This window comes from Seriola aureovittata, chromosome 10 (genome assembly GCF_021018895.1).
Source record: "Seriola aureovittata isolate HTS-2021-v1 ecotype China chromosome 10, ASM2101889v1, whole genome shotgun sequence".
Taxonomy (NCBI): domain Eukaryota; kingdom Metazoa; phylum Chordata; class Actinopteri; order Carangiformes; family Carangidae; genus Seriola; species Seriola aureovittata.
In genome coordinates, this window is record NC_079373.1 from 11,363,117 (window position 1) to 11,390,178 (window position 27,062).

The window sequence follows — 27,062 nt, forward strand, 5'->3', positions numbered from 1 at the left end:
AGCATCTCATAATTGACCCAGTATCTCAAAATCATTATTTTTTAGCTTAGTCAAAGTTATGACTTGGTATCTCATCATTATGACTAGCTGATTACTTATTAACTTGCACTAACTTACTTGTTACTTAGTAATATCTTTCTTTTCATCATGTCTAACTTTCCATGTTTTTTTAGTTCATTTCTTGGCAGAATTGGCCTCCATATAATTCACCTGCACCTTACTGGACAAAGTTAAGAGGTTTCAGCAAACACTGGCAGCTGTGTGACAGAATAACACACTGAAAGTGCATGAGGAGGCCATTTTTATGGTTGATTGAATTTCTTCCTTGTGTGCCTTTGGTCCCTGAGCAACCACTTTAGCTGCAGCACAAACTCAGTGACACATCAGGATATTAGGTTTTTGTAATGTATGAATTTAATCTTGTAAATAAACCTGTGATATAAAGAAATACTGCACGTCAGCTATTTTATCACTTTTTTGCTGAGAGGTCTGTAGCAACGCGCTTTTTTTTAGCCACATTTATTGCTGCATGATCCCCTCCATCCCCAATATTTCCACTATAGCAATTTTTCTATTTTTATGTTCAAGGTCATGGGGTTGAGAAGAATCGTCATGATGACGTTGCCCCTCATCCCCCTCCCCTACACATTTACTGCATATTAAAAATGTCTGTACTTCTACTACATACCACTAGAGGACCCCTTTCTTTAAATCCCTATGCTGTGTGTTTTTTCTACCCCATCGCCAGGCAGGCTGCTCCCCCTCCCTCCCTGCTTGCCTGCTTTCACTCCCACCTCCTCCACCTCCCCTCCACTGGACTCAAATGCTAGTAACACCGGTAGGTTAGCTGTTGTCGGTCTGTCAGCCAAAGATCCAGTGAGGAAAAGCTTTGATTTCACGCTACGACCGCACCAGGACAGATAACGGAGACGCCTGTATGTGGTACGTACACACCGGGATGCGGTAAAACTCTTGTTGTGGATGTGGCGGCTGTCTGATTCAGGTAATGTGTTATTGGCTTGAAGCCGTTAAAATCTCACCTGGGAATTACGTGAAGGCGACATATTTAGCTAAATTTGCTGGTGAAAGAAATGTAGATGAGGTAACGTGAATAGACAGCTAGCACTGGAGACTGGGATGTGATTGTACGTACGGGAGGTTGTCGCGTCGTTGTGAGAGGCGGTAGATCATTGTCCGTTATATGGAAAATCATACGGTGGGTTTAAAGATGTAACGGTAACGGTCGGGCCTATTGCTGACTCTTAAAGTGTAAGATACCGTGATTGTCGGCATTAACGTGAAGAAAAAAAACACGAATGAATAACCGTGATATTCGGGTCGTTAACATGGGCTGTCAAATTTTCCCCCGTGAACCCGACGAGCCGTTAGACAGGAGTGTAACGGTTATTCATTATTATGTCAGAGGCGGACGCATTATCTCAGGTTTGAAGGGTTGTGTCTCAGTGGTTGTATGCTTGCTTTCTTTTGGGTGTTAACACAGAATTACCGTATTTCTTCCCGACCTGTAAGCGGCCACAGCGGCTGCCTTCTGCCGGCGTCTGCCGCTCAGTGTCGAGGGAGTAATTATCATCATGTGGGCTGGGATGTTGGTAGTGGAGGGTAAACCCACTTAAACTGTACCCTCCTCCTTTTTCATTGGTAGAGAAAAGTGAAGCTATTCACATCTGACATGCAGAATCTAGCTAAACATTAACATCCTACTACTTCTAGAAAATCAAACTAATGCCAATTGGACTATATTTGGGGGGAAAAAGAGTTAATTGTTATTGCTCAATGTTTTGCCTGCTGGAAGCCATTTACATTTTACCCACTTTCCTTCAGTATTTACCTCCTCAACCTGCTGAGGCCTCAGACTCATCCAAAGCACACATAAGGGAACATTTAACTGTTGAGCAAGACATGAGATGAACATGCAAATTTGTAGCAATTCATGCTTTTAAGAGAAGCAACCTTTTTTTTAACAGTTACTAGTGTATAGGCAGCAGTAGATAGGTTATGATGAGGCCAAGCAGTGTAATAAAGCATTCCTGCAGCCTTGAAATAATTGATGAAGCGAGGTATTCTTGGGTGTAAGGTGACTCATCCGGTGCTCTCCAATTGAAATGTTGTACCTTTTTGGCTGTAATGCTTAAAATATTGCATTACTTTAATTCAGAAGAAAATAACAACCTTGTGTAAAATGTTAATTTAATCAGCATGCAGGACTACAGGCATGTAGCAAAAATCCCAGAGGCAAGGACTGCTAAATGTCACTGGTATATGTGCACTGAATGGAAATGTTAGATGCTGGGTAGATGCTGTGTTCCTGTGCGAACACTGTGTGTCAAGGCCTTACTGAATTCTGAAGACTGTAACCAAATGCCTTAATCCAACATTTGGCTTTCTTTCTAAGGAAAATTCACTTACAATTGTCTTTTTATTTACCTATCAAGGCTGCAGGAAAGATGAGATGAAGGCAAAACAGGTGATACAAGAGAAAAACCCCAGCTGACTTCAGAAACTGGGCCACCAGGGATACCTGTGGTGCCAGAGGAGGGACTAAACTCTACACCACCTCTCTGCACAGGAGGGGCAGTTTTTCTGGCTGAAAGTTAGGCCCATCTGGTTCTTTCTGATCTGCACCCAGCGACTACTAAAATGCATAATTGTGCAGGTGTAATGGCTGCCATACAAACTCAGAATAGAGCACTTGTGGTGGAAATGCATTGCTGTGTCCAGATCATAACTCTCACTCCACTGGTTGTAAATGGAGATTGCGAGAGAGCTTTCATAAGTAGGTATTAGGTTTATAATCCTGATGCTGTTGGGAAGAGGGAATAGTAATCAGATTTATCTGTGACACCACAAAATTCATCCCTTGTTTCCGCAGTGCTGTAGATGTCCAAAAATAGAACACATCTTATAAACCGTTATTATAAAAAAAAGCATGATGACGTAGCAGATGTCAGGTTTTTTTTGTGAAGAACAGTAGATATACATTTGTCAGTGCAGAGAACTATTTAAAACCTAATCCTTTTCTAAATAATTGATGCAACAAATACAATATCAAGGACAATATCAAGCTGAAAGTAAGCCGTATACTGTAATACTAGCTCTAGTAGCCTTACAGTAGACTTAAATATTACCCAGAAATGAAGAAAAATAATGTCTGCAGAGGCAACGTAACAGTGGACAGACTGAGTTTTATATTTGATCTGGGCTCTGTGCTCTAACAGCTCAGAGAAATACTTGACATCTGATGGAGGATTGCAGGAACACACTTGTGTCTGAAACAGACCTCAGTGCAGATCCTCTGTGGATCAGCCTACAGAGTGCGTGTATTTAATCAAACCAGTTCATGTGAGACAGATGGACTGGTAAGTAACAACAGCCTCTTCTCTAAGCTAATGAGGAAGGGCCTGTGTGATATTCATTTCGTAACTGTCCTTTCGACCCACCGTAGTCACGTGAGTTGAGGGCTGACTACCACAGTGCTTTGTCACTACAGCCACTCACAGTCTCCTATCAATCACCAAACTCACTGTCATTTAGTCAGCAAGACCTTTATTCTATTTGGCACTCGAGGACAGAGAGGAAGCCAAGGAGCTGTGCTAGATGAGGTAAATTTTTCTCTGAGTGATTTGAATTAAAGGAGTAAAATTTGCATTGAGTTTCGCATAGTAAATAAAGTGGGGCAGACTTGTCTCCAGATTTTTTTTGTATTTGCAGGGTTATATTTATCTTTTTTGTGATTCTTTTTGTGACTGAGACATGCCTTAGTACAGATTAGTGAAAGCAAGAAACCACATCTATGCTCTTCACCCACACAGTTTCATGAATTAGAGGATGTGGAAAGATCTTACATGAAAGGTTACCGTTTGTAGCTATCATTCTAATATAAGCCTTATTTTCACATTGTCCTAAAATGCACAGTATGTATTTGATATTATTAAATTGTGTTAAAGCAAATTCAAAAAACATTTGAGACCATGTTGTGAACATTTTATTCAACATATTCACCTCAGTCGCATTATACTCAACTGCTTTTAAATTCAAGAGAATTAAAAGACAGCAGGTATATTTTCATATTTAAGATTATTTTCCCTGTGTGCATATTACATGTGGTGTCATTCATACATGGTATGTAAAACAGCATGCTGCCACAACCTCTGCCCCACCTTTGTCAGATTACACAGACTACTACAGTAGATCATTACACAATACGATTAACCTTATCATTAATCATTTAACCTTAGACATTGGTCCATAAATTTGTTCTTTTGAATTTAAAAAACTTCAATAAAAGTTGTTTTTTTTAATCAATCTAAAGACCTGATTTGTAGAACTGCATGTTGCTTTACTGACAAGTAAATATATTTGTCAGTAAGCCAGTGTTTATTGCCTCATTGTTCAAGTTGAAATGATGAACAAGGGTCAGAACAGAGCTGTTATCTGTCTGTCAGTTTCCTGGCTCTCTACTAACTCTTTCATCAAGTGTGTCCAATGGCTGGTTCGAGCCTTAGGTTCAAGGTTCTGCAAGTTTCACAATAACCTTGTCTATTGTTTACTCATCAGTTCTTATCTTCTTTAGAGGTACAAACTCAAAATATGACCTCTGTGTGAATGTGTGTGTGTGTGTGTGTGTGTGTGTGTGTGTGTGAATCTGAGAGAAAGAAAGATGTTAAAAGTCACTTGTGGTCGGTTAGTTTGATAAAGAAATTTTTCAGTCACTTTTAATCCATTGTTATGTTCATCATGTGTGCTCAGTAGAAACTCTCCTCCTATAATAGCTGAGTGAATGGAAAAATGACCTGAGTGAGCTGAAATGACTTTAAAGTGATTTGTTGACGTGGTTACGTGGGGTCTGGAGAGAAGAATTACCCATTTCTCCTGCAGTTTCCTGACGGTTTGTTATTTTTTCTTGTGCTGTGAGAATAAAAGCAATTCTTTGGAGATTTGGTTGATGAGTGATGCCACTGTGCTGTGGACCCAGCACATTGGAGCTAGTTGTTTCCATACAGACTCTAATTGTCATGACAAGACACTGCAGCCAGGCTGTGACTGAGGGTCAAATAAATGCCCTGGTGTAGACACAGTTGTATGGTGCAGATGAAGTGGGTGAGTAAAGCCGCAGGCCTGGTAAAGAAGGAGAGAGATGTCAGTTTGATGGGTGATTCATGTAAGACTGCAGTGCTGTTTACAACCCATACATTTTCCTCTCAGTCCTAAAACTAACAGAACATATAGCCTTCTGTAAATTTTGGTTTAAAGAGAAACCAGAGAGCAGACTGTGGTGTTAACATGCTATGTGAATATTCTTGAGGAAGTCAGTGGCAGGAAATAGGGAAAGAAAAGTAGCATGCAAAAAGTGGGTTAAGTGTCACTGCTGGGTGAGAAATGGTGAGGTAGATGAACAATCACCGGGAGATGAGTGATGGAGGTGAGCTGTGAAAGTGTGAAGAGCTGAGAGGAGAGCACCCAGCCAACAGAGACCAGAGAGGCGTCTCACTGCCCCCCCCCCCTTTCCTCCACCTCTGGAGCAGCCAGCAAGAGCCTCCAGTCGCCATCCAAACTAAACACACCAGACCACAGCTGCATTCATGGCAAGATACCGTTATCAGAAACCTAAACATCCACGCATGCTGTGCAGTCTCTCTGAAACTAATCCTGAGGAATTAGTGATATTGGTGTCACACAAGTTTACGCATAACGCACCTCACAAAGAAACCCACAAGTCAGCAAAGATCTGGGACGGAAAAGCTGCATTTGTAGAGTCGTGACTCGTGACTGAGGGAAGTGATGGGGGAGGGCTGGTGAGGAGGAGAGAGGAGGAGGCGGGTTGCACACGCAGAGGCATGTTGTGATTGGTGGATGGAGGGGGTGGAGAGAATGAAAGGGGAAATGGGATGCATCTTTTCACACTGAGGGCATTCTGTACTGTACCAAAAATAGGGGAGCATCTCAGCGACATCATCTGTTTGCTCTAAATGATTGTTTTAGCACACAGAGGATAGAGTTTCATCTGTATGACTTTAGCTTCACACCGAAAGAGCTTATGCATAAAACATGAATGTTCAAGGACACGCGTGACGTGCAGATGTTCCAGTGGTCATAGATTTGTTTAGCAAAAAGTAATCCCTCCTATCCAGCTCTATTTAGAGGGAGCTGTCAGCAATGCTGCCTAATGCTTACCTTGCCTGTGCTACACTGTGATTACCTATAGGAATTAATATTTAATAAGTTACTGTTTTAATTATTGATTTTCACAGAAAAATAAAATACCAAACATCCCCTTATTCCAGCTTCTCAGTTGTGAGGTTTTGCTGCTTTTCTTTGTCTTGTGTGATTGTGGATTGAATGTCTTTGGGTTTTGGAGTGACGGTTGGACTAACACTGCTCACTTGTATTGTTGCGAGTTTAAGCTGGGTTTCAGTTTCCTGTCTAACAAAGAGCACAGAGCATTTGCTTTTATTTTGCGTAGGATGTTTTTGTCAGTTTGTTGTGGTTTGGTTCCACAGACACCTGGGAGTCGAGTCGAAAGTTCAACTGGATATACACTCGGTTTTTGTCAATGCTAAGGGGTTGTCTTGGTAATTTGTTGGTTTCACAGCTGTGAAAGTGAACTCACCTCTAAAGTTAGAGTCACAGCATTTTTCACACTTCACCTCGACATCACATGCTGGCACTTCCATCTAAGATCTCACTATAAAAAAAGCACTTATGAACTTATGATGTAGCTCTCTTACATGCGTTTAGCTGCTTATTTGGCAGGTTGCACTTCCAGTTTTTCGTGACCTCTATACCTTGTTCCTTTTTGGTTTGAATGCATTTATTGTAAGTTTTTTAGGACATCGAACATGAACAAGATAAGTGATTTGATCACACCACCCTGGGCTTTAGTAAACTGCATATGATGGACATTTTTCACCATTTCCTGGCATTTTATAGACCAGACTATTAACTGAGAAAATAGTTTATAATGAAAAAATTCATTAGTTGATGCTTATTTGCTGTTTTTGCTGTTCATTTCAGGTGGTGCACCATCTTGGCACTAAAAGTCTATGTTGTAATGTCTGTGAAAACAACATTGCTTCATTCTAACTATGGAAATGTATTGATCTTCTATTTTGTTGTAAGAGTTCTGTTAAGAGTTCAATGAGAACATCTCCGTTGCTCTATCTTTACAGATATCCCTTCACTTTAACTAACAACACCTGCAAGGAGACGAGTGGACAAAGCATAATCAGACTACACACTCCCACTTGGACAACAACACACTACTGTAACAAACAACAAAACACAAGGACGACCACTGAGTGACCAGCTAACAGACAGATTGGCACTTTGAGCAGCTGGGGCTTGAGATAAATGGCTGACAAGCAGATCAGGTGAGACTGAATATGGAACGACTACTAAAGTTTGCAACAGAGAAGCAGCCCCGTAGCCTCGTTTTCATCTAGTGACCTTTCACATGTCATATCTCTGTCTCTTTCTCTGTGGTCATCACCTTCATGCAGTTTGCCTGCCAAATTGATCAATGGGGGGATCGCTGGCCTAATTGGAGTGACCTGTGTGTTTCCCATTGACTTGGCCAAGACTCGCTTGCAAAACCAGCAAAATGGATCTCGCCTTTACACCAGCATGTATGAAATTTCTGTACTTTACTTTTTTATACATGAACAGTCTCTAACTCACTGAAAGTTCACTGCTTAACTATAATCAGAATTAATCAGCAGTGCCACCCAGGTTATCAGCAGATCCTTTTTGTACATCCTGTAGGCAGCCGTTTCACTAACATACCAACTGTTGTATTTGTGTTACAGGTCAGATTGCCTTATTAAGACCATCCGGTCAGAGGGGTATTTTGGGATGTATCGAGGTAAGTTTTTCACTCACAGGAGAAACTTGTGATTAATGTGTGTGTTCACTAGCATTAGATTCTTACTTTTAGCTACAGACATCAAATAGAGGGATTTATGTCTGACAGGTAATTATCTGGAAAAAGCTTCCACCATGCACTGCCTCATTCTCTCTCTTTCTCTCTCCTATTTTTTCTTTTCTTTGTGCCCCTCTCTTCCTTGGTCTCCGTCCCTTTTTATCCTCCCAGGAGCAGCGGTGAACTTAACACTAGTCACGCCAGAGAAAGCCATCAAATTGGCTGCCAACGACTTCTTCAGGCATCACCTCTCCAAGGATGGGTGAGGCATGAAAGTGCTGACAGGCTGACTGACAAACACCCACTCCCCTCAGTCACACTGATTAACTGGCGTGTTTACCAACATGTAACCTGACACATTAGCTGTCTGTATTCTCACCAAGGCTCCAGTTAATCCTCCATCGCTCTGTCATCTCCTCCGAGGCACAGAGCATTTCACGGTGGTTTGTTAATTGTCTGGCTTAAAAATACAGAATTACTTGTATGTGCGACAGCAGAGTCCCTGTCTGAAATCACATTACAGAGTAAAATTTGCACATAATGTTATCACACGTCAATACTTTAGCAACCATCATCTGGTGTTGCTGAAACTGGGCACCCATTGTCTCTCATAAGCACTGCCTAGATAAACTTGAGGGTTTCTGGGGCATCTATCTCCATCACTACGGTGACAAACATGCAGGCTGATGAATGATTGACTTGTCTGGCTCAACTGCTCAGCTTGTGAATTATTAATCCGGCCGCATGCTTGACATGTTGATATGGAAGATAAAGATTAGCATCACAAGCTCAGGTGGTGACAACTCCTTTTTCCGGGACTATGGAAATAAAGTTGTATGCCTCTCACACTGACAGTCTAGTGCATGTTTTTGTCTGATCTTGCTTTTATCTTTTTTTCTCAGAAAACTCACTCTGTTCAAAGAGATGCTGGCTGGGTGCGGGGCAGGTACATGCCAGGTGAGTGAGTGAGTGAGTGAGCGAGATGCTCCTTTTAACTGCATCCTCCTGTTCTCCATCTGGAACTCCCGCCTTTAGCGCTGCCAATGTCATCTCACGCACGAACCACTGGGCCTCAGCCATATCCTCATTTGTCTCTGCCGCCGGCAAGAATTAGGCACGACTACATTTAAACGAGAGGTGGTAGTTGCAGAAACATGCCTGCAGTTTGTCTCTGTGGATTTCCACTGTTATCTGTGATCTGAATGTGACCTGTAATGTTCCATTTTCATGAATGATTTCTAATTACTGCTGTCCTGTTAGCAGGCGATACACTGGCAACTAGATGTGAGTGATCAGATAAGACACTGTGAGAGTGCTTGACCATGTGCACTGAGTGAGTGAGTCAGAGGGAAATGCCTGTTGTCAATGAGGGCAAAGGCTTCAAGCCCAAGAAACGTGATTAGATTAAGTGTAGCAGACCTTGGATTAAGATTGCAGCTGAGAACATAGCCATCTCACCCGTAATCCAGTTAACTAGCTACTACTGTGTGGATTAGAGAGAAAAACAAGTGTTGACATTTAGCTAATGATTGCCAGTAGATTTACACTGGACACGCATTTTGTATGACACACTCAGTACTCATCAACCCTAAAATCTGACTTTGAAATCACTTGCAGTCGAACATAGGAAAAATCATGTGATGTGTTCAGAGTGTGCACGTGTTGACACTGTACCTGTCATTTTGTTTTGTTGTAGGTTATTGTCACAACTCCTATGGAGATGTTGAAAATCCAGCTCCAAGATGCTGGACGAATTGGTAAGAGGAAATTAAATCCAGATGGTGGTATAGCAAAGAATGAAGTGCATGTGGTAAAATGGAGAAACAGTGACCTCATGTGGTCATGTCAGAGATTGCAGCTGCTTTATCCCAGATTCTTCTCACTGTTATGAATTCAAAATGTCTGCCCGTATACCTGCTATTATCATGGTGTAATCATTGTCATTGTTTTCAAGTAGCTTGAAGTTGTGAATCTGCTGTCGTTAAGGTTGCGTGTCTTATGCTCCTCAGCGGCTCAGAGGAAGCTGATGCCAGAGACGGTGGCAGCAGGTACTGTGGAGACCAAGTCCCCAACAGCCATGCAGCTCACAAGAGAATTACTGAGGGAAAAGGGCATCGCAGGGCTGTATAAAGGCCTTGGTGCCACATTGCTCAGGTAAAAACAGATCTGGCAATCCAGGAGTAGTTTTAGCAACCAACTGTAACAAGGCTTACTGTTATCACCTGTCTTATTTTTCTCTTTTTGTAGGGATGTTCCTTTCTCCATCATCTACTTCCCCCTGTTTGCCAATCTGAATGAACTGGGCAAAAGAGGTGCAGATGGCCCTGCTCCTTTCTACGTGTCGTTTATATCAGGCTGCCTTGCGGGGAGCACAGCGGCTGTCGCTGTCAACCCTGTTGATGGTGAGCAGTGAGACCTTGAACATTGTGCATACAGCGATGCACGCACTGACACTTGATGTAATATACTCACCTGAGCTCTGTGTGTTACAGTGATAAAGACTCGACTGCAGTCCCTGAACAGAGGAAGCACAGAAGACACGTACAGTGGAGTGACTGACTGTATCAGGTGACCTCATTATGTATTCACTGCGTGTGTGTGTATAGTGTGCCACCATATCTACTGACACATAACTTCTGCTGGCTGAATGTTTCAGATCCTATAATGAGCTTTCGTTTGCTCTCTAGGAAAATTATGCGTAATGAGGGTCCAGCAGCCTTCCTGAAGGGAGCCTACTGTCGAGCCTTGGTCATTGCGCCTCTGTTTGGCATCGCCCAGGTCGTCTACTTCCTGGGTGTGGGTGAATTTATCCTCAGCTTCTTGCCTAAAAAAGACAACTAAGAAGCGGCTCCTTTCTGCCTTTCCCTCCCATAATGCATTATACCAACTGCGTGAGGATTCATCTCATTCTGAAAGAGGTTTTTCGATTGGTCAAAGCAATGACTGATCAGTTAATTTTGTTTTTCATATTTCATTGTGTTGAATGTTGAAATAGTTTAAGAGGGAGCCTTTGTTTGCCAAGCTGCCTGTGGTGGCACACAAAATTCCAGTAGGCAAGCTCAGCTAGCTCTCTGGAAATGAAGCCACAAATATCAGTCGAAGTTTTAAACGAATATTACTTTATAATTACAACATTTTATTGCATTCTGGAATATGATTGTTGATGTACTGCCCTTTGGTTGCTGCAGTGATCTACTGAAAATTATAACCCCTAACTAGCGAAATTAAATGCACATACCATACTAATATTTGTGACCATTAGCTCGGGTAGAGTATTTACTAAAATACTGTTAAAGATTTTCCCCCGGATGTCTTAAAAAAAAGATAGTACATTTCGAATAAGAGCAAAATATGCCTCTGTTTCAGACAAAGACCCAGGGAATGTGTTGCGATAACAGCACACCCCCTATGATCTTTCCTGAGAAGCCACATCCCTTCCTGTAAGTGGTTATAATGAACTCAGCCATTCAGCTCCAAGCACACTTTGATTGCCTTGGCTTTTTAAGTAGATCAGGTTCCATCTGATATTTAGTGCTACCACAATGCTTCCACTGTTTTGCCTCTGTCAAAGACAGCTCTGTATCCTGCTCACACACTAGACTGAAGAGACAGTGCACGACATGTGGGCATTATGCACCACCGATCTACATGTGCACTTTGTTTAACCTTGACACGGAATCACAAAAAACTTTTTTACTTCTGCACTCTTTTTTTGAGGGTTGAAACTGTCAAACATGTTGTACTTGAGGCCACACCCCAATCAGTGATGTCACAGCAGGGGTTTTGCCTTTGAGGGATGATAGAAAACACCTGCTGTGACATCACTGATTGGATTGCGACCAAAAGTGCAGTGTGCTTTAAAAGTTCAGTCCACAGAGAGCAGTGCAGCGACAGTCTTTCTCTCTCTGTGATTCATTGTGAATTCAGATGAACGCATTAGGTTTGAACACTTAAATTAGTCTGAAAGTAATTTTTAATAAAATACCAGATTATTAGTAGATATTCAGTAATTATGCTTATAGATGGTCAGACATCACCTGCCGAGGCCTCATGAGTACAGTCATCCACTGTGGAGCGAGTAAGACCTTAGCTGGTGTAGCTCATGTCCTCTTAGACCCAGACATAATTCTTCTGTTGTTGATGAGTTGACACTTAATTTAAATTATTTTCTCCAAACTTGAATTCAGTGGCAGGACCCAAAGAACTAATGAAAAACCATTCTTTATCGCAAAATCAAACCAATGTGTTTTCAGTGTTCTATGGTTTTTACCAAACATCTCTGCTTGTTTGCTTTAGAGGTTTCGTTTGCTTTAAGTTGCTAGGGAAAGCAGCCCTGTCCTGTCTTGTTTATGCATCACAACACTGAAAGCCCTGCCATTGGTTTATCTCGCCGGAGATCAAGGTGACTTTGACATGTATTACCCAATCACATTCCTTCCTCGCTCCCACTGTTCAAGCAGCTCGTCAGTTGTACTGTCGCACTGTAGATGCGCGATGCAACTTTTCAGTGTATTATCATTTGTGGGAGTGAGACCTATTTATGAATATTCCTTTCTATAGGCAGTATAGCACTATATATTTGTATGTGTCGTTTTTTTTTTTTCTGTGTCAAAGTGTCCACCTTAACTATATTGTACATATGCAGATGATATGAACTTTATGTTTTAGGATTTATTGTTTGATTTGTACATGATGGCTTATTTGCACACCTACCTCTCCAGCCCCCCCCCCCCCCCCCCCATCCATATTGTGGTGATTTTATGTTATGATGATGTGGACATATCAAATGAAGGAACATGTTTTAATGCAACAAGCATCATTTTTTTACTGTATGCAAAGGGGAACACTAGTGTAGATCTAGGATGGTGTTTTGGAGGTGCCCTTTCTCCCAAGCTACTGGTTAAGTCTGTGAGTCAGCTCATTGTCCTGTTTCCTGTTGTTTTATTAACAAGGACCAAATGAAGCATCATATAATGATCACAGAAATGTAGTTAGTTTTAAGTGAATGACCTATGGCACTCCTTAAACAGTTCTGGAAATGAAATACACTATGGACAAGGCCAGTAGGGATCTGCTGACATCCGACTGCAAGTCTAACATCTGTCTTTCTGAATGGTGCTTCTCTCATGACGTAGCTGCAATATGACCAAGGCTGTACTGACTGAATTACATGCTAGCGAATCCCAGCGTTATCAATGTCTTAACTAAAAGCCATAGGTCAGGGAGGGGCAGCAGAACTGCCAGACATCGACTGGCACCTCCAGCCATGTTGACAGATGACAAGCAGAGCCACAGGAAAATGGCAAAAAAAAGACCTGCCTGCTCGTGTGAGCTTGTCTTTATGAATTACTGTTGTAGTTTTTTCGACATTCCAATTGCCAGTTCATCTCATATATGCTGTTATTGTGATCATGATGCCTATTTTTGTGTTGTTGAGATTATTGTTATTGTTTTTTTTAACTCCCCCCCCCCCCCCCCCCCCCAACCCTTCTAGATTTTTATTTGATCTATTTTTGGTTGAATCTTGAAAATGTCATGCAAGTCATTTTGTTTTACCCAGCTGTGAATTTTCTCTGATCTTGTGCATTCGGTTATGTATGTGCGTGTGTGTCTGACTGTGTAGTGCTGTAGTTGATGTGTACTTCTTAGTGTGACACTGCGGTATTTTTCTCTTTGATTGTCAGACCCATACTCTCTCCCCTCCTTCCCTCTGTGTGTCACACTCCTCTGCCGTCCACTCTCCCCAGCATCCACAGCCGGGGGTGCAGGTTAACGCAGAGGAGCTCTAAACACCAAATGTATGACTTAGAGTGTATACAATCAAAGAAAGCACAAAGGATTATTAGGCACAAGAGACCACATGGCCCACTTTCAATACTCGGACAGAGTCCTTGGAAAACTATGTGCTGCTTTTGCAGAAATGGATCAAAGCCTGATTTATTTCAGTGGAGATGTTGATTGAGATTAACTTTTTAGTCTTATAAGAAAGTTTATCTATGTCTGTAAAACTTGATCCATAGGGCTGACACAACAGGTCGTTATAAGAGACACATAATGTGATGGTGTCCACTATGTTACCCATCAGCAGTTAGTCACAAAATGTATATCGCCTACATATTTTAAATGAATCAGATATAAGAATGTAACTTAGATATTGAGATGTATTATAATTATAGTGAAGAGTTTATTACATTTTAATCTAAAGATTTGTGCTTTACACATTCACTGAAAAATTCATGAACCAGCTCACTGATATGCAATAAGTAGAAGCCACACACAGAACACCATAAAAGAATAAATACAGAAAAAAAAACCCCACTGAACACAACCTGTCAATCAACAATCACAACATCACACACTGTATGGATAATGCTACCAGGACCTTGGAGGCCTTCTGGGGTCTGAGCTCTTTTCAAGGCCTCTGTTCTCTTCCTCCAAGAGGAATTGTGCATTATAGCACTTTAAAGAAACAAGGACCCCCACCCCACTCTCCATCTACAAAGTGTCTCTCTATGACATAGAGGGTGTCTATGAATATGTGTGGTGAATGACACAGTTATCCTAGACATTGTTTACAATGCAATGGAAAAAAAAAAACATAAAATATTGTGTTCCCTGTCACAATTTGCTGTTCAATAAACTGACTGTCCTGAAATCTCCTGATGTAGTCGTCTGTGCTGAGGGTCACACTTCTGTGCTTTTCTTGCACCCATCACTGCATCTGCTTTCAAGGTCTGGTGGTCGTGTGACAGAATACAAAGGAACTGACGCTGCTGTGTTTTATTTTGTGTGTGTGTGTGTGTCTGTTGTAGTGCTGTGAAACCCAAACAGCAGGGCGATGTTTTGAAGAGTATGAGGATGACACTGTGGCTCCTTGGGGCACAAGAACAGCTGAGCCTCTTTGTGATGGTGATGATTTTGCTGCCTTGCCGAGCCACCAGGTGTCAGTGTGGGGTCGCAGTAGAGCTATGATCCTCCGCATGGTGGGAGTGGGAAGAGTGTCAACAGTGCTATATACTACAGGTGTATGCTAAGCTTGGGGGATGTGGCAGTAAATCATGCGCTCCGATCTCACTCTGTCGAGCTGCCTTATCCTCAGTCATGCTAGTTTCCGTCTCTTGCAGCTGTGATATAGCTTATAGACAGATGTGCCTCTTTTTTTTTGCCTGTGTTCTTTGTTGTTTCACTTGATAATAATGTGCTTCTACGTGTTACGATAAGAATATGGAAATATATCTTTGCGAGGATTTCACCAAATGTTTGTGGTTCATAAATCCCACATGATTCCTGCATGTTTCAGCAGAACTGATGCTGTAACGGGGGGTTTATTCATTATTAATCCTCTGCTGTTTGCGATGTATTCAACATAACTGTTTATAGCATTAGTTTCCAGGGTGCTATTTTGCAGCACCCTGCAGCATAATTACATCATAGCACGTTCATATAACCCTGCATGCACACACACACACACACACACACACACACACACACACACACACACACACACACACCCACACACTCTGCCGTCTTTCTATATGTCTGTTGTATCCAGATCTTATTTCAGCCAGATTCAGATTGAATTTTGTGCCTCCTCCTTTCATCACACATCTACTCCAGTGTTTACACACATAAGAGATTAGCCAAGGGCTCAGTTTACTACAATGACAAGACTTTGAAATATAAGAGTGAGCACCAGCCACTGTTCTTCTGCACATTCAAAATCTCTTTCATGTGTCATGACTTAAGCTTCCACCGTGAACTATTATTAGCCTTTCATGCTTTCTTGGAAGAGGAGGGGAGAAGGTGGAGGAAGAGGTAGTCAAAGTTGAACTTAAAGGGAGAGAATGATGGAGGTGAAGAGGGAAGCAAGACGTGGGGACAGTAAAGGACCATCGATAGAAGGAGCAGAGAGCCAGAGGAAGGGAGGGGATAGTGGTGATGTGTATATAGGTCACTAAATCAATGGGAATCAGGTTTTTGAAGGGGAGAGAAGGAGGTATTTATAGATACCAGTGGAGACAGATGCATCAGTGACAGGCACAATGATGCTGGGAGCACAGGAGGGGAAAATCTGGGAATAGACTGTGGTCAAATTAGTCTGCAGAGAATTCTCCTAACAAATGGCAAAAGATTCTCAATAGTGAGCAAATAGCACGGAGCGCAGTGCAAAACAAAATATAATCAAATGGAAATCACTGCAGGATGCTTTGAGCAAATGACCTTCCCAGCTCTACTGACAAAACGCAGGCAAACTGTTAGTTGTGGTTTTGGAAATGCTCACAGCATTTGCATCTACAGTACAGCTCTACTCATATCCTATTGAATTGTAATCTGTAATATCAGAGAGTCACATGATTGAATGGGATATTAGCTTACTGTTTTGCAGACTTGTAAGGAGAACCTGCATATTTATTAGTCAGGCACACACTGCGAGCCACTGAAAGGCGGTGAAGTACAATAAAGACATTACATTACTTCTGTTTTAACCATTTCTACCAAATGCCACTATGGCTTTGTGCTGTGGTTAGCTGTCATGACTTATCCCATTTATTTTATAATGTTCCATGTCTCAGTCTCCCAGCTTAAAGTAGCAAGAAGTTCCATCACAAATTGGAAATTTGCTCTGAGAACAAGGAGGAAAAATAATTGTTGAAAGTGTTTTAAATTGCCTTCTGACTGGATTTTTCTAGGACTAAGTCAAGGTCATGGACAAATTGTTCCCTCTCCACTTACAGGGCTGCTTATGTGTGATGTAAGACAGCCTGAATACTGAGTGGTAAAATAATCTACATCTCATTCCTGCATCTAATTTGGGGAGTATTTGCATTGCAGCCACATCACCTTGCATCAAAAACTGGCAGAGGACACACCCAATTACTCCTTGAGAGCTCTTAATCTCTGGCTTGTGCCTAATAATGTGGTTGATAAACTCACACAGTGTCCTGAATACAAGACCATCTGATGACCATTTGTATAAGGGATGGGGATGTGGATATGCAGCAGGTGGAGAGCACGGTTGAAGTGACAGGGCCAGATGGATTTTTCCTTATATCTTTGTTTACTGACACTTAAGCAGAGTTTTCATAAGGTTTTACAAACCGATCCATTAAAACGTGTCAGACAACAGTATGTTGTTGCTTTAATAACTCATTTATCATTATGGTTTAAGAGATCCACTGGTGGGAAAGTAATTAAGGACATTCCCCAAGTACTGTGAATAAGTATGATTTTGAGGTATTTGTACTTTAGTATAGCACTTGTAATTCTACGGCCTTACTTCCTGTTTTATCAAATCAAAAGCCAAAAACCCAAATGTATTCATATTATAATAATGCAAATTAGAGAAAACAAATCATCACCTTAGAAAGGCTGGAAATAGTCACTTTTTGTGACTTAAACGATGTCTTACCAAAATAGTTGGTAATTAATTTTCTGGCCATCAACTAATAATTTCAGCACTCATGAAATATGATATATTTTATTGATTAAAATATGCAGCAGTATACAGTGCAGCTAAAATTAGCTCCAGATTAACCAGGTACAACATTAATATGCTGCTTACCTATTAATAAATCAGGGATAATAAAGCAGATTATATCATGGTAGTCTGTATGATTCTATTGTTTCATTTTATGTTGTGTTTTGTGGATGTAGCTCTGACTGTACTCTGACAGGGCTCATTATGCATAATGAGATTTTGCTGATATATAACCTAATACTCTTTCTTAGTCCTTATTTGAATTTTGAATGTATAACTTTTACTTATAGGCTAATTGTATGGTGAATCCTTATGCTTTGTGATATTTCTCCTTTTGTCTCATTAAAAGATCTGCATACTTATTACACCACGAAAGAAATTTCCCACTCCCATAGCTCATGTAACTCGGGTTCAAGCCCAGTTTGTTGGGCTGTAACTGCACTCCTCGGTAGCCTCCATGTAATTTTAAACTGATAAATCAATGGAGAAATCAATGCCAGTGGCAGCAGATCAAACAGGCGGTGAAGACTTCTTCACACAGCTGCAAAAGTCACTTTTCCCCATTTTGTCCTCTGAGCCACTGTGAACCGGTGGTTATTAGAGAGAGAGAGAGAGAGAGTGAGGGAGAGAGTGAGAGAGAGACAGAGAGAGAGAGATAGAGGGAGGGAGAGAGAGAGAGAGAGAGAGAGAGACAGAGAGAGAGAGAGAGGGAGGGAGAGAGAGAGAGGGAGAGAGAGAGAGAGACAGAGAGAGAGAGATAGAGGGAGGGAGATAGAGTGAAGGAGAGAGAGAGAGAGAGAGAGAGAGAGAGCGAGAGAGAGGGAGAGAGAGAGAGAGAGAGAGAGAGACAGAGAGATAGAGGGAGGGAGATAGAGTGAAGGAGAGAGAGAGAGAGAGGGAGAGAGGGAGAGAGAGAGAGAGAGAGAGAGAGAGAGAGAGAGAGAGAGAGAGAGAGAGGGAGTCTCAAACTGGTTAGCCTACCTATCCACTAGGAGGAGAGGAGAGGCTGTTGAGGAGCAACAAAACAACAAACAGCTACTACTACAAACCACATCAGCGGAGTTCACGATACACGCCAGAGGAGTACCAACAAAATAATTGAGACAACGCCATCGTATTAGCCTCGGAGTGAAATAACAGCCATGTATCTGAACAGGGAAGAGGACAATAGCAAAGGTAAGATCCTGTTAAGAATTGTCACTCTTTGCGAAGAGCATCCTGACAGTTTCAAGGTGTTTCATTTCTGACCCGCTGTTTCTCTTTGAGGTGACTGCCTGACATGAAAAGGTGGGGATGTGTGTGGCTTTTTCTTTTCTAAACAGCCTTATCATTTGGCATGGACCGGTGATGTTGATGAAAAGTGTGGGCTGTCATTATGTAATATCAGTGCAGTTAATTGCCTCCTAGGAGGATGCTTATCATTTGCCCAATCCTGCATTTATTTCAATGCACCGTGAACGATTAATTGTGAATCTGTTGTAGACAGAGACACTTTGTCATATGCATAATTTTTTGCCGGTGTGCACTGGCTTGTCTTGTTAATGTTTTGGACATTTACAGTAGCCTACTTAAGGGCAAGATAACACAAGGTCAAAGCCTTTAGCTACATGAAACCCAAGTGTTCTGTAGGTTATATGTGGTGCTTTACAGCTGCCGACATCCTGCACAAATACTAACGAAATGGGCTGCAGCTTATTACTTAACGGGGATGGGTAACCGTGCAGCAGCGAGAGGGGTAAAGAGGGTACAAAGGAGGCATATTTGAGTAATCTCTCCCACGTGTTTTTGAGGCGTGATTTCTTCTCTCATCGAGTGCCCACAAACACACTCGACTCGTGTCCCCTGCTGTTACCATGAAGCATAGATAACTCTCTGGGGCTAAGAGGTAATGCTAATGACCACCTAAATCTTCAGGTTATACGAGAATAACACCTGCTGCTACCGAGGACCGGGGAGGGGAGGGAGGAGGGAGGGCAGCGGGGGGGGGGGGGGGGGGGGGTGTAGAAGAGCAAAAGGCAGAGTGGGAGGAGCCATTGTTTTTGTTCATTTCCCTGTGATGTGAGATAATGTGATCTCACCACACACGGACAACAACATGATACTGTAAGGGGATGTGTGCGAGCAGCAGCACTAGCAGCATCCTTGGATAGGAGGGGGTCGTGGCTTGTAAAACAATAATGCAAGTGAGACCAGCCTATAAATTTGTGGTCTGAAATAAAAACCTATATAGCTTCACACAGTCTGTAAAACAAAGCTGCAAGAATTCTGCCATTTTAAGGATATCTTGAAAAACCGCAACAGCTTAAACAGATTTTTGTTGAATTTGAAACGAAAGCTCAGTGAGGTCACTTTAAAGTCTGACCTCCACAGAAGTGAATGACTCTCAATACAAATACGAAGGAGATAAGTTTATTTGGTGGGCTTACAAATCTTTGTAGTTTTAATGTCGTGCTGTGGCTACAATTCTTGCGAGCTTGTTGCTATGGTAACTACTAACAAGTTTTCCGGGTTGTGAAATGCATTTAGTTAATGCTAGCAGTTATTAATTAGCTACTAACTAAGTTAGGGTCAGGATATTGAAGATGCCAACTGAAGCATGTTTCTGTTAGTTGTCACAATTTTAATAGAATTAAACAAAGTGAAATAATATGATTTTCTTTCTTACAAGTAGGCTAATTGACATGAGCTAGCTAACTTAGTCATCTTTCAGTTGAAGCTAGCTTTGAGTTTTTTTTTGCTTTTTCTTTTTTTTTTTTTACAAGAAGGTATTGTCAGTATACTCTGGCTTTTTCTAGTTATTAAGACAACAGGATTGGATATGGTGTTAGTTGGCAAATCCCTTCACAGCCCAGGAAGGTGAGTTTACATTTGAATTATATTTCTCAGTTGCCATGAAATTTACTAGACACTCATGTTCTCCAAATGATGAATTCAAATGGCTTTAGCACCCTAGTTGGTCAGAATTTCTACTCCAATACTTTAATTTATGATCAAAAACCTAATGACATTACCATCAGCCTCAGCTTTCCCTTATGATTAGTGCTAAGTGGCAAATGCTAGCATGCTAACTTAGATGGTCAACATGGTAAACATTACACCGGCATACTTACATTGTCATTGTGAGCATGATAACATTAATATTTAGCTCAAAGCCCCATCGTGCGAAAGTGCAGCCCCAGAGCTGCTAGTCTGGCTACCTTATTTCTTGTTGAAGGGCAAAGAGGGACCCTAAAGGACATTTTGGATCATTGCAGACTGTTTAGTGTTTGGGACTTCATGAGCCAGGTTAATAGCGGTGATAGGTGAGGAATATGTGAGCATTAGTGTGAGGTGCCGACGTAATATTAGGCAAGATGCTGTGAAATGAATGTCACCTGTTGTTAGAATTAGTGATTTTTTTGGCCCAGTTTGAGACAAAAGATTGTTTCCTGGGATAAATGGATTGTATTAAAGTATTAAAGTTATGAGTAGGCTGACTACCAATGTTTTACAGCTACTCTTTTAAGTAAGGAACTCAGTACTTGAATATACGCCATGAATTGATTGAGTGAGTGGGTGTTCCTTTTCCAGCGGGTGTTTCCCTTGCCACACTGCTGTGGCCTTTAAATTCACACTGCGTCTCAAGGTGGAGTGGCAGAGAGAGGGAGAAAGGTCTCCCAGGGACATATTGATTATGGCCTCAGAGGATTAAAGGGGAGTGAGGACAAACAGGTTGATCATATGTGAGTCTGACAACCACACAAACTGCTGGCTACTGTCAAATAAACATCTGAAATAAGACTGGATATGTGCTCTGATCAATATAAATGAAATAAAGAACCAAAAAGGAAATTGGCATAGTAGAAAGGGGTGAATGCTGGGGATAATGTGGCACCCTACTATTGTCTCCTAAGTGTGACGGCTAAATGGTTTGTTAGTTATACCCAGTGGAAAACATTCAACAACTATTTAGACTACTTACTAATGTTGAAAATTCAGCAGTGTGAGCTCTTGCAGGGTTTAATTTAGGCCATTAACAGACATTGACAGACTTGGGGATGTTCAGACCATCAGGCCCACATACACCCAACTTTTCAAAATTATGGTAAAAAATGTATTTTAAAACATTTAATCACTTAGTAGGCATGTCAGTGTAAGAATACACGTAGGTTATTTGTAACTCTAATCAGTAAACCAATTAGACTTGTGAATAAAATCGTCACAAAGCTTAAAATAACAGAAATAAGATTCCAGTTTGTGATGGATGTTGCATTGATCACTTAACTGTTGCTTTTGGCAACAGGAGGAATTTACTTTTTCAGACTAAACGCTTAAGGCCTTCAGGCTACGTAAGTTAAACAGTGTTTCAGAGTGTGTGTATATAATGAAATACCAAAGATGTAGAACCAGTGACTAATTAAACACAGACCAACTGAAAGACAGAGCAAGGTAACAGTAAAAAGCTCTAAGATCTAAGGTGATGGATGCTTTAGGATTCAGGTTTATCTTTGTATAATTGATTTTCTTGATCATTTGATTTATAAATTATTCTCCAAAATGTTAGAAAATGGAGGAAAAAAGCACATTTAAATTCCTGGAGCTCAAGGTGACTTTTTGTCGACCAACAATCCAAAACCCAGAGATATTCAGTCTACTCTTATATTTGACAATGAAAAGCAGCAAATCCTCACATTTGAGAAGCTGGAAGCAGCAAATGTTTGATATTTTTCCTTAAAAAATTACAAAAACGATTTAACAGTCATCAAAATAGTTATGATTAATTTTCTGTTGATCAGTCTTCATTTTTGTACCTAGAATACAAGGGCGGTTTTCTTACATCAGTGCCTACTGTATCTTAATTAGTGATAATTGTGCATTTTTCTTTTCTCATTCAATCAATCCCTAGAATTGTGGAAGTAAAAATATATATATATTTTTTTTAAGAGTCGATTGGGTTTGTATGTGTGTTTCTTCTTTTTAACGATTACCAACAAGTGTGAAAGATCTGTCTGGCCGGCAGAATCATCACCCCATGTACAAGTAGAAGACCGTCCCTGCTTGTGAAATGTCTATGCTACACGGAAATGGGAGATTTACTTCTATTCCCAATTCAGCAAGAATTTCAGCTGAAGCCAGAAAATGAAGGATTTCTGTCCAACTGGAACACTGTGCAGTTTCCAGCTTGTCAGACAGCAGGGGACCAGTAAATGAAAAGCTTTCCAGCTTCATCTATTGATGACTGTTTTGATGAACTGACTGTAATACATTAGTTGGACAAAACTGATGCCTTTATTGATTGATTGCACTAAGGGAGAATGGTTCAGGTACAGGTTAGGTTTGGGGAGGCATGTTCAGAGAGGGAACCTGTGGTTGACTGATTCATGTATTATGCATGTAATCACCCTGATCTATATAACTGACAACAAGAGGTGGGTCAGTAATCCAGCTTTATGGCCTCTCTAGGTGGAGCAATGTCACCTCAGGACTCTTAACTTGTGTATATGGCATTGTCCAGTTCAGTCTCATGCAGGATAAAACTCAGTTTATGTTGTTATGTCCTTACATAGTGAAAAATCAGTGTAGAGCTTCACTTGTTTGCTCAGCAACATAAAGTATTATCTTTCTGTATTTCGTCATTTTGTTATCTCTCTTCATTTTGTGGTGCTAAGTCTGGAGACAGAGGTTGTTTTCTAAATAAATTTCCCTAAATTTATTTGATGTGTGGTCCTGTACTCTGTCTGGCAGCCCACACTACCTACCACTTGAATATGATATATAGTAATACCTCAGGTTCACTATTGATTTAGGTTGATGCTGGCCTCGGATTTGGGCCGGAGTCCAAAACTCTGGCCAGGGCTACCAATCTAAATGACTTAAGTTTGGCATGTGGAACCTGCACTAAGAGAGTTCCTCAGGTAGAGCTTATTGGTTTTGGCCTCTTCTCAGATAAAACTGCAACTTGAAAATGTTTTGCAATCAACAGAAGCTGTCGTGATTAATTAAGAAAGAAATGCTATGAATGTGAAAATACATAATCCCAGGGGTGTGGCTCTAGAAATGGCAGTATATGTCAGTCCACTGCTTTGTTCCAGACTGAAGTATCTCAACATCTGGTGGTCTCCAGAGGATGCAGTTTAATAATGTTGGTGATCCCCTAACTTTTCATCAAGTATCATTGTCAGGTAAAAATTCAATTTGCTTAATACTTTGGTTATCACCAAATACCTGCAAAACTAATAACATTCCCATCAGCCTCAGCTGTGCATTGTGTTTAGTGCTAATTAGCCAATGCTAGCATGCTAACATGCTAAATTAAGATGGTAAACATTATACCTAGTAAACATCAGCATGTTAGCATTGACATTGCGAGTATGTCAGCAAGTTGACGTTAACATTTAGTTCAAAGCAACTACCTTAAAGAGTTACTAGCATGTCTGTAGACTCATGTTAAAATAAAACAATACAGCTGGATTTTTCCCTCTTTGGTTGTCGGCGCCTGATTTTGGTGACAGCCCTACATATGCTTTTGTGTGATTTAATGTAGTTACTTACCTCTGAATGAAAAGGGCATCATTACGCCCAGGGTTTTGACAGTTCTTGGTGTACTAACTTGGTGGTGTCTGACAATTCATGGTATACATCAAAGGATTTTAACTGCTCAGGAAATGAAATGGAAAATGGGGGGAATTTGTGGGGAGTCTTTAACATGGTGTGAAGTGTTCGTGTCAGCAGAAGACTGTGAGTTCCTAACCTCTTTGTTATTATTGCCCTGTAGAAATTGATGATGTCCCTCTACTTCATGGCTGTTTTACTAATGTGGGATGGGAAATTATTTGGGGGGATTGCTGTGGCAGTCTTGTAATGTCCATGCCTCTTAGAGCAAGATGAATTGAAAAAGAGCTGGATGCTGGGAGTAAAGGAATTGCTACGGCCTTTGCAGCTGCATTCAACAAGTCTGTTTTCCAGTGATCAAACCTAAAAGAAATTACTGGAAATATTCATTCTTGAAGCCCTCTATTTTCTCACCTAATATTGTTTAAAGCATAAAGCTGCCACAAGCTATTCTGTTGTCCTGTCAGCTTGCTGAATCAAATCAGATGTAGAGTAGATGAAAATGTCATATTTTACAGCAAAGCCTGAATTAAATGCGGCAGATTCAGTCTGTGAGCATCAGATTGGGGAACACAATCGCAGCGGAGACTGAGATATGTAAGGTACATGAATTGGTACATGAATTGGCGCAGGAATGGCGTAATTGTAGAGAGTGCTTAATCAGCCTGTTTGACATTTAATAGATCACTCCGTCACTTGAGCTTAAGTTTATTTAGCTTTGAATGGATAGTCAAACGGTTAATAGCTCCAATTTATTATATAGATGGATGTTGTCAACTGAGCTATTTGGAAAAACTCAAGGATCACTGGAGTCAGAGGAACAGGCTACAATGCTGCGATGGAGGCAATTAGTTGCTTTTGTAGGAACACCTGCAACGAAACAGGGATTTGGACCTGCTGTTTCTCTGTTCCATTGAGAGAGCTCATCATCCTCCCTGGTGGAACAGGAAGTCTAATCACACTTTGAAATCAAATAAATAAAAAAAAAAAAGAAATTACCTCTTATTGATTAACCTGCAGGCTGGTTTGAAAAATTGATCTTGCATAATGTAAAGTGATGTTAGATACCATATTCGTAACTAAAAAAAAAATACTATTTACTGTGTCATTACCCTTATTGGTAACACTTACTCTAAAACCCCCTTATTTTATTTGTTAGCAATGCACAAACATTTAATACATTAACACACTCATGTAATTGTAAGCAGCGTTAAGCACATTACAGTTTTAAGTGTATGAAGACATACAGTATTTTAAATCATTAAAGCTATATATTATCTGTTTATACACCGGCCTCCATAGATGGGTTCCCATAGGAGTTGTAGTTGTTGGAAAATGCATTAATAAACACTTATCTGCTTAGAACTGTCTTACAGTATGTTTTTAATCATTTATTAAATGTTATACAATGTTTATGGATGTTAAAGGGAGATTTAAAGTTAAGTGTTACCCACTTATTTGACCACATATTGAATAAATGATGGAAGTCCTGTTTTTCTAATATATATGATAAGAAATAACGATCCATATAGCAGACTTGTTGATACACCTTTGTAGAGCTGGAGTTATTTTTATGGTGGACCCTCGCAGACTGCTGGATTGCAGAGTGTGTGTGTGTGTGTGTGTGTGTGTGTGTGTGTGTGTGTTACACTTCCCCTCTCTCTGCCATCTTCTGTCCCTTTCTCCTCCGTGTCTTGGGGAAGAGAAGAAAAAGGGGACCGTGCCGGTTAACATCAGCCGGCCGGGGGAAGAGTGATAGAAAGCAAGAGGTCGAGAGGCAGACGATAGAGTGGAGGCGAGCGTGAAAAGATGGAGTGAGCAAGAGAGACAGAGACAGAGGGAGAGGGAGAGGGAGAGGGAGAAGCAAAGAACAAGCCCTGGAGTGCTAGCGAGTCAAGGTCACACAGAGGAGAGGAGGCCCTGCATGTATGTCTGTGTGTGTGTGTGTTTGTAAAGGGAAAAACAGTGGGGATGGGAGACCTACATGGTAAAGAATGAAGGGTTGGTGACAGCGGATTGGTTTAGTCTGGGATGGGGGATGTTATGGGGGAGGGATGAAGAAAGAAACCAGAGGAGGGAAATAGAGGAAGCCAGAGATGAAAAGAGGTTGTAACATGGCTTCACTCTCCTAATGCTTCGGTCCTGTGTTTGTGACAGGAATGGTTTCATAAATGTGTAACTTTGAACATGTTTGACCTAAACTCAGAAGCAGTGGTGGTATATTTGTAATTCTCATTGTTATCCTGCGTTATGATGCATGTGTATTGAATGTTTCCATGTATGCTGTTACATAACCATCCTGTCTTGTCATGTTGATCCATATTCCCTTTGTAGTCTCCTTCTCTGATTCTCCCCGTTGCTTTTTTTCCCCCTCACCACTCGATGACCTCTGCTGTTTTGTTGCAGCTCCTACTGTCAGTAGGTGCTACGATGCAGTTTGTTAAGACCACGTGCTTTGAAAATGAAAAGCAATAGCTCTGCAGGTACATAATAACACCCTTCTCAGTGTTATGAAAGAGGCACGAGGAAGGCACCGTAAATCCCATCCAAAGAACTTGCTCTAGTTTTGATTAGTGGTGGAGAAAGGGAGAGTATTACATAATGGATCACCCGGTGCTTGTCATCTTAGGATCAAGTGTTTTGAAAGCGGGATTGTGGTTTGCAGAGAACATTCACTATTCGGTTATCCGAGCAGGATGCTGGGAGTCACTTGGAAATGTGATCACTGCTGTCTCCTCAAACATATTAGCCCTGTTTGCATCTCACACCCAGGAGAGATTACGAGTGTGAGCAGTTGCCATAGTGTTTTGGAGCACCAGGGTGCTGATGTGAAAGATCTGAGGTGGCTCGGGCGCTCTGTGACATTATCTCTCTGGAGCAATGGTGTGTGGAGTCGTGATAACGTGAGATGACTTTGTTTGCGGGAGGTCAAGAGTTCGCCCTGTGGGTGGCCCCCCCTGAGGTCACTCACACTTAGTACTATTATTGTTTTAGATTACCGCTCTCTTAATGTATTCATGCTCCACTGGTATAATTTTATTTTACTTTTTAGAAAAA

The 27,062-nt window shown here is 41.1% G+C and overlaps 2 protein-coding genes across 2 annotated transcripts in view; both read left to right on the forward strand.

Moving 5' to 3' along the window:
• Positions 1 to 733: 733 nt before the first annotated feature.
• slc25a22a (solute carrier family 25 member 22a) lies at positions 734 to 14,591 on the forward strand. The gene is made up of 11 exons (XM_056386941.1): positions 734 to 942; positions 7,188 to 7,388; positions 7,518 to 7,643; positions 7,824 to 7,879; positions 8,108 to 8,198; positions 8,839 to 8,893; positions 9,633 to 9,693; positions 9,946 to 10,090; positions 10,184 to 10,338; positions 10,429 to 10,504; positions 10,624 to 14,591. The coding sequence occupies exons 2-11, from the start codon at positions 7,369 to 7,371 to the stop codon at positions 10,775 to 10,777; spliced, it is 939 nt and encodes a 312-aa protein (XP_056242916.1). The 5' UTR covers positions 734 to 942; positions 7,188 to 7,368; the 3' UTR covers positions 10,778 to 14,591.
• Positions 14,592 to 18,308: 3,717 nt separating this feature from the next.
• Positions 18,309 to 27,062, forward strand: part of syt7a (synaptotagmin VIIa) — a 75,984-nt gene continuing 67,230 nt past the window's right edge. The window contains exon 1 of the mRNA XM_056386665.1: positions 18,309 to 18,590. Coding sequence (XP_056242640.1) covers positions 18,557 to 18,590 — 34 coding nt within the window. The 5' untranslated portion in view covers positions 18,309 to 18,556. The remainder of the gene's footprint in view (positions 18,591 to 27,062) is intronic.

Bases quoted from the DNA above. Each gene is read 5' to 3' on its own strand.
- slc25a22a (XM_056386941.1), top strand. From the start codon at position 7,369: ATGGCTGACAAGCAGATCAG. The intron at 7,880-8,107 runs GTAAGTTTTTCA...TTATCCTCCCAG, and splicing joins GTATTTTGGGATGTATCGAG to GAGCAGCGGTGAACTTAACA. The intron at 9,694-9,945 runs GTAAGAGGAAAT...TATGCTCCTCAG, and splicing joins CCAAGATGCTGGACGAATTG to CGGCTCAGAGGAAGCTGATG.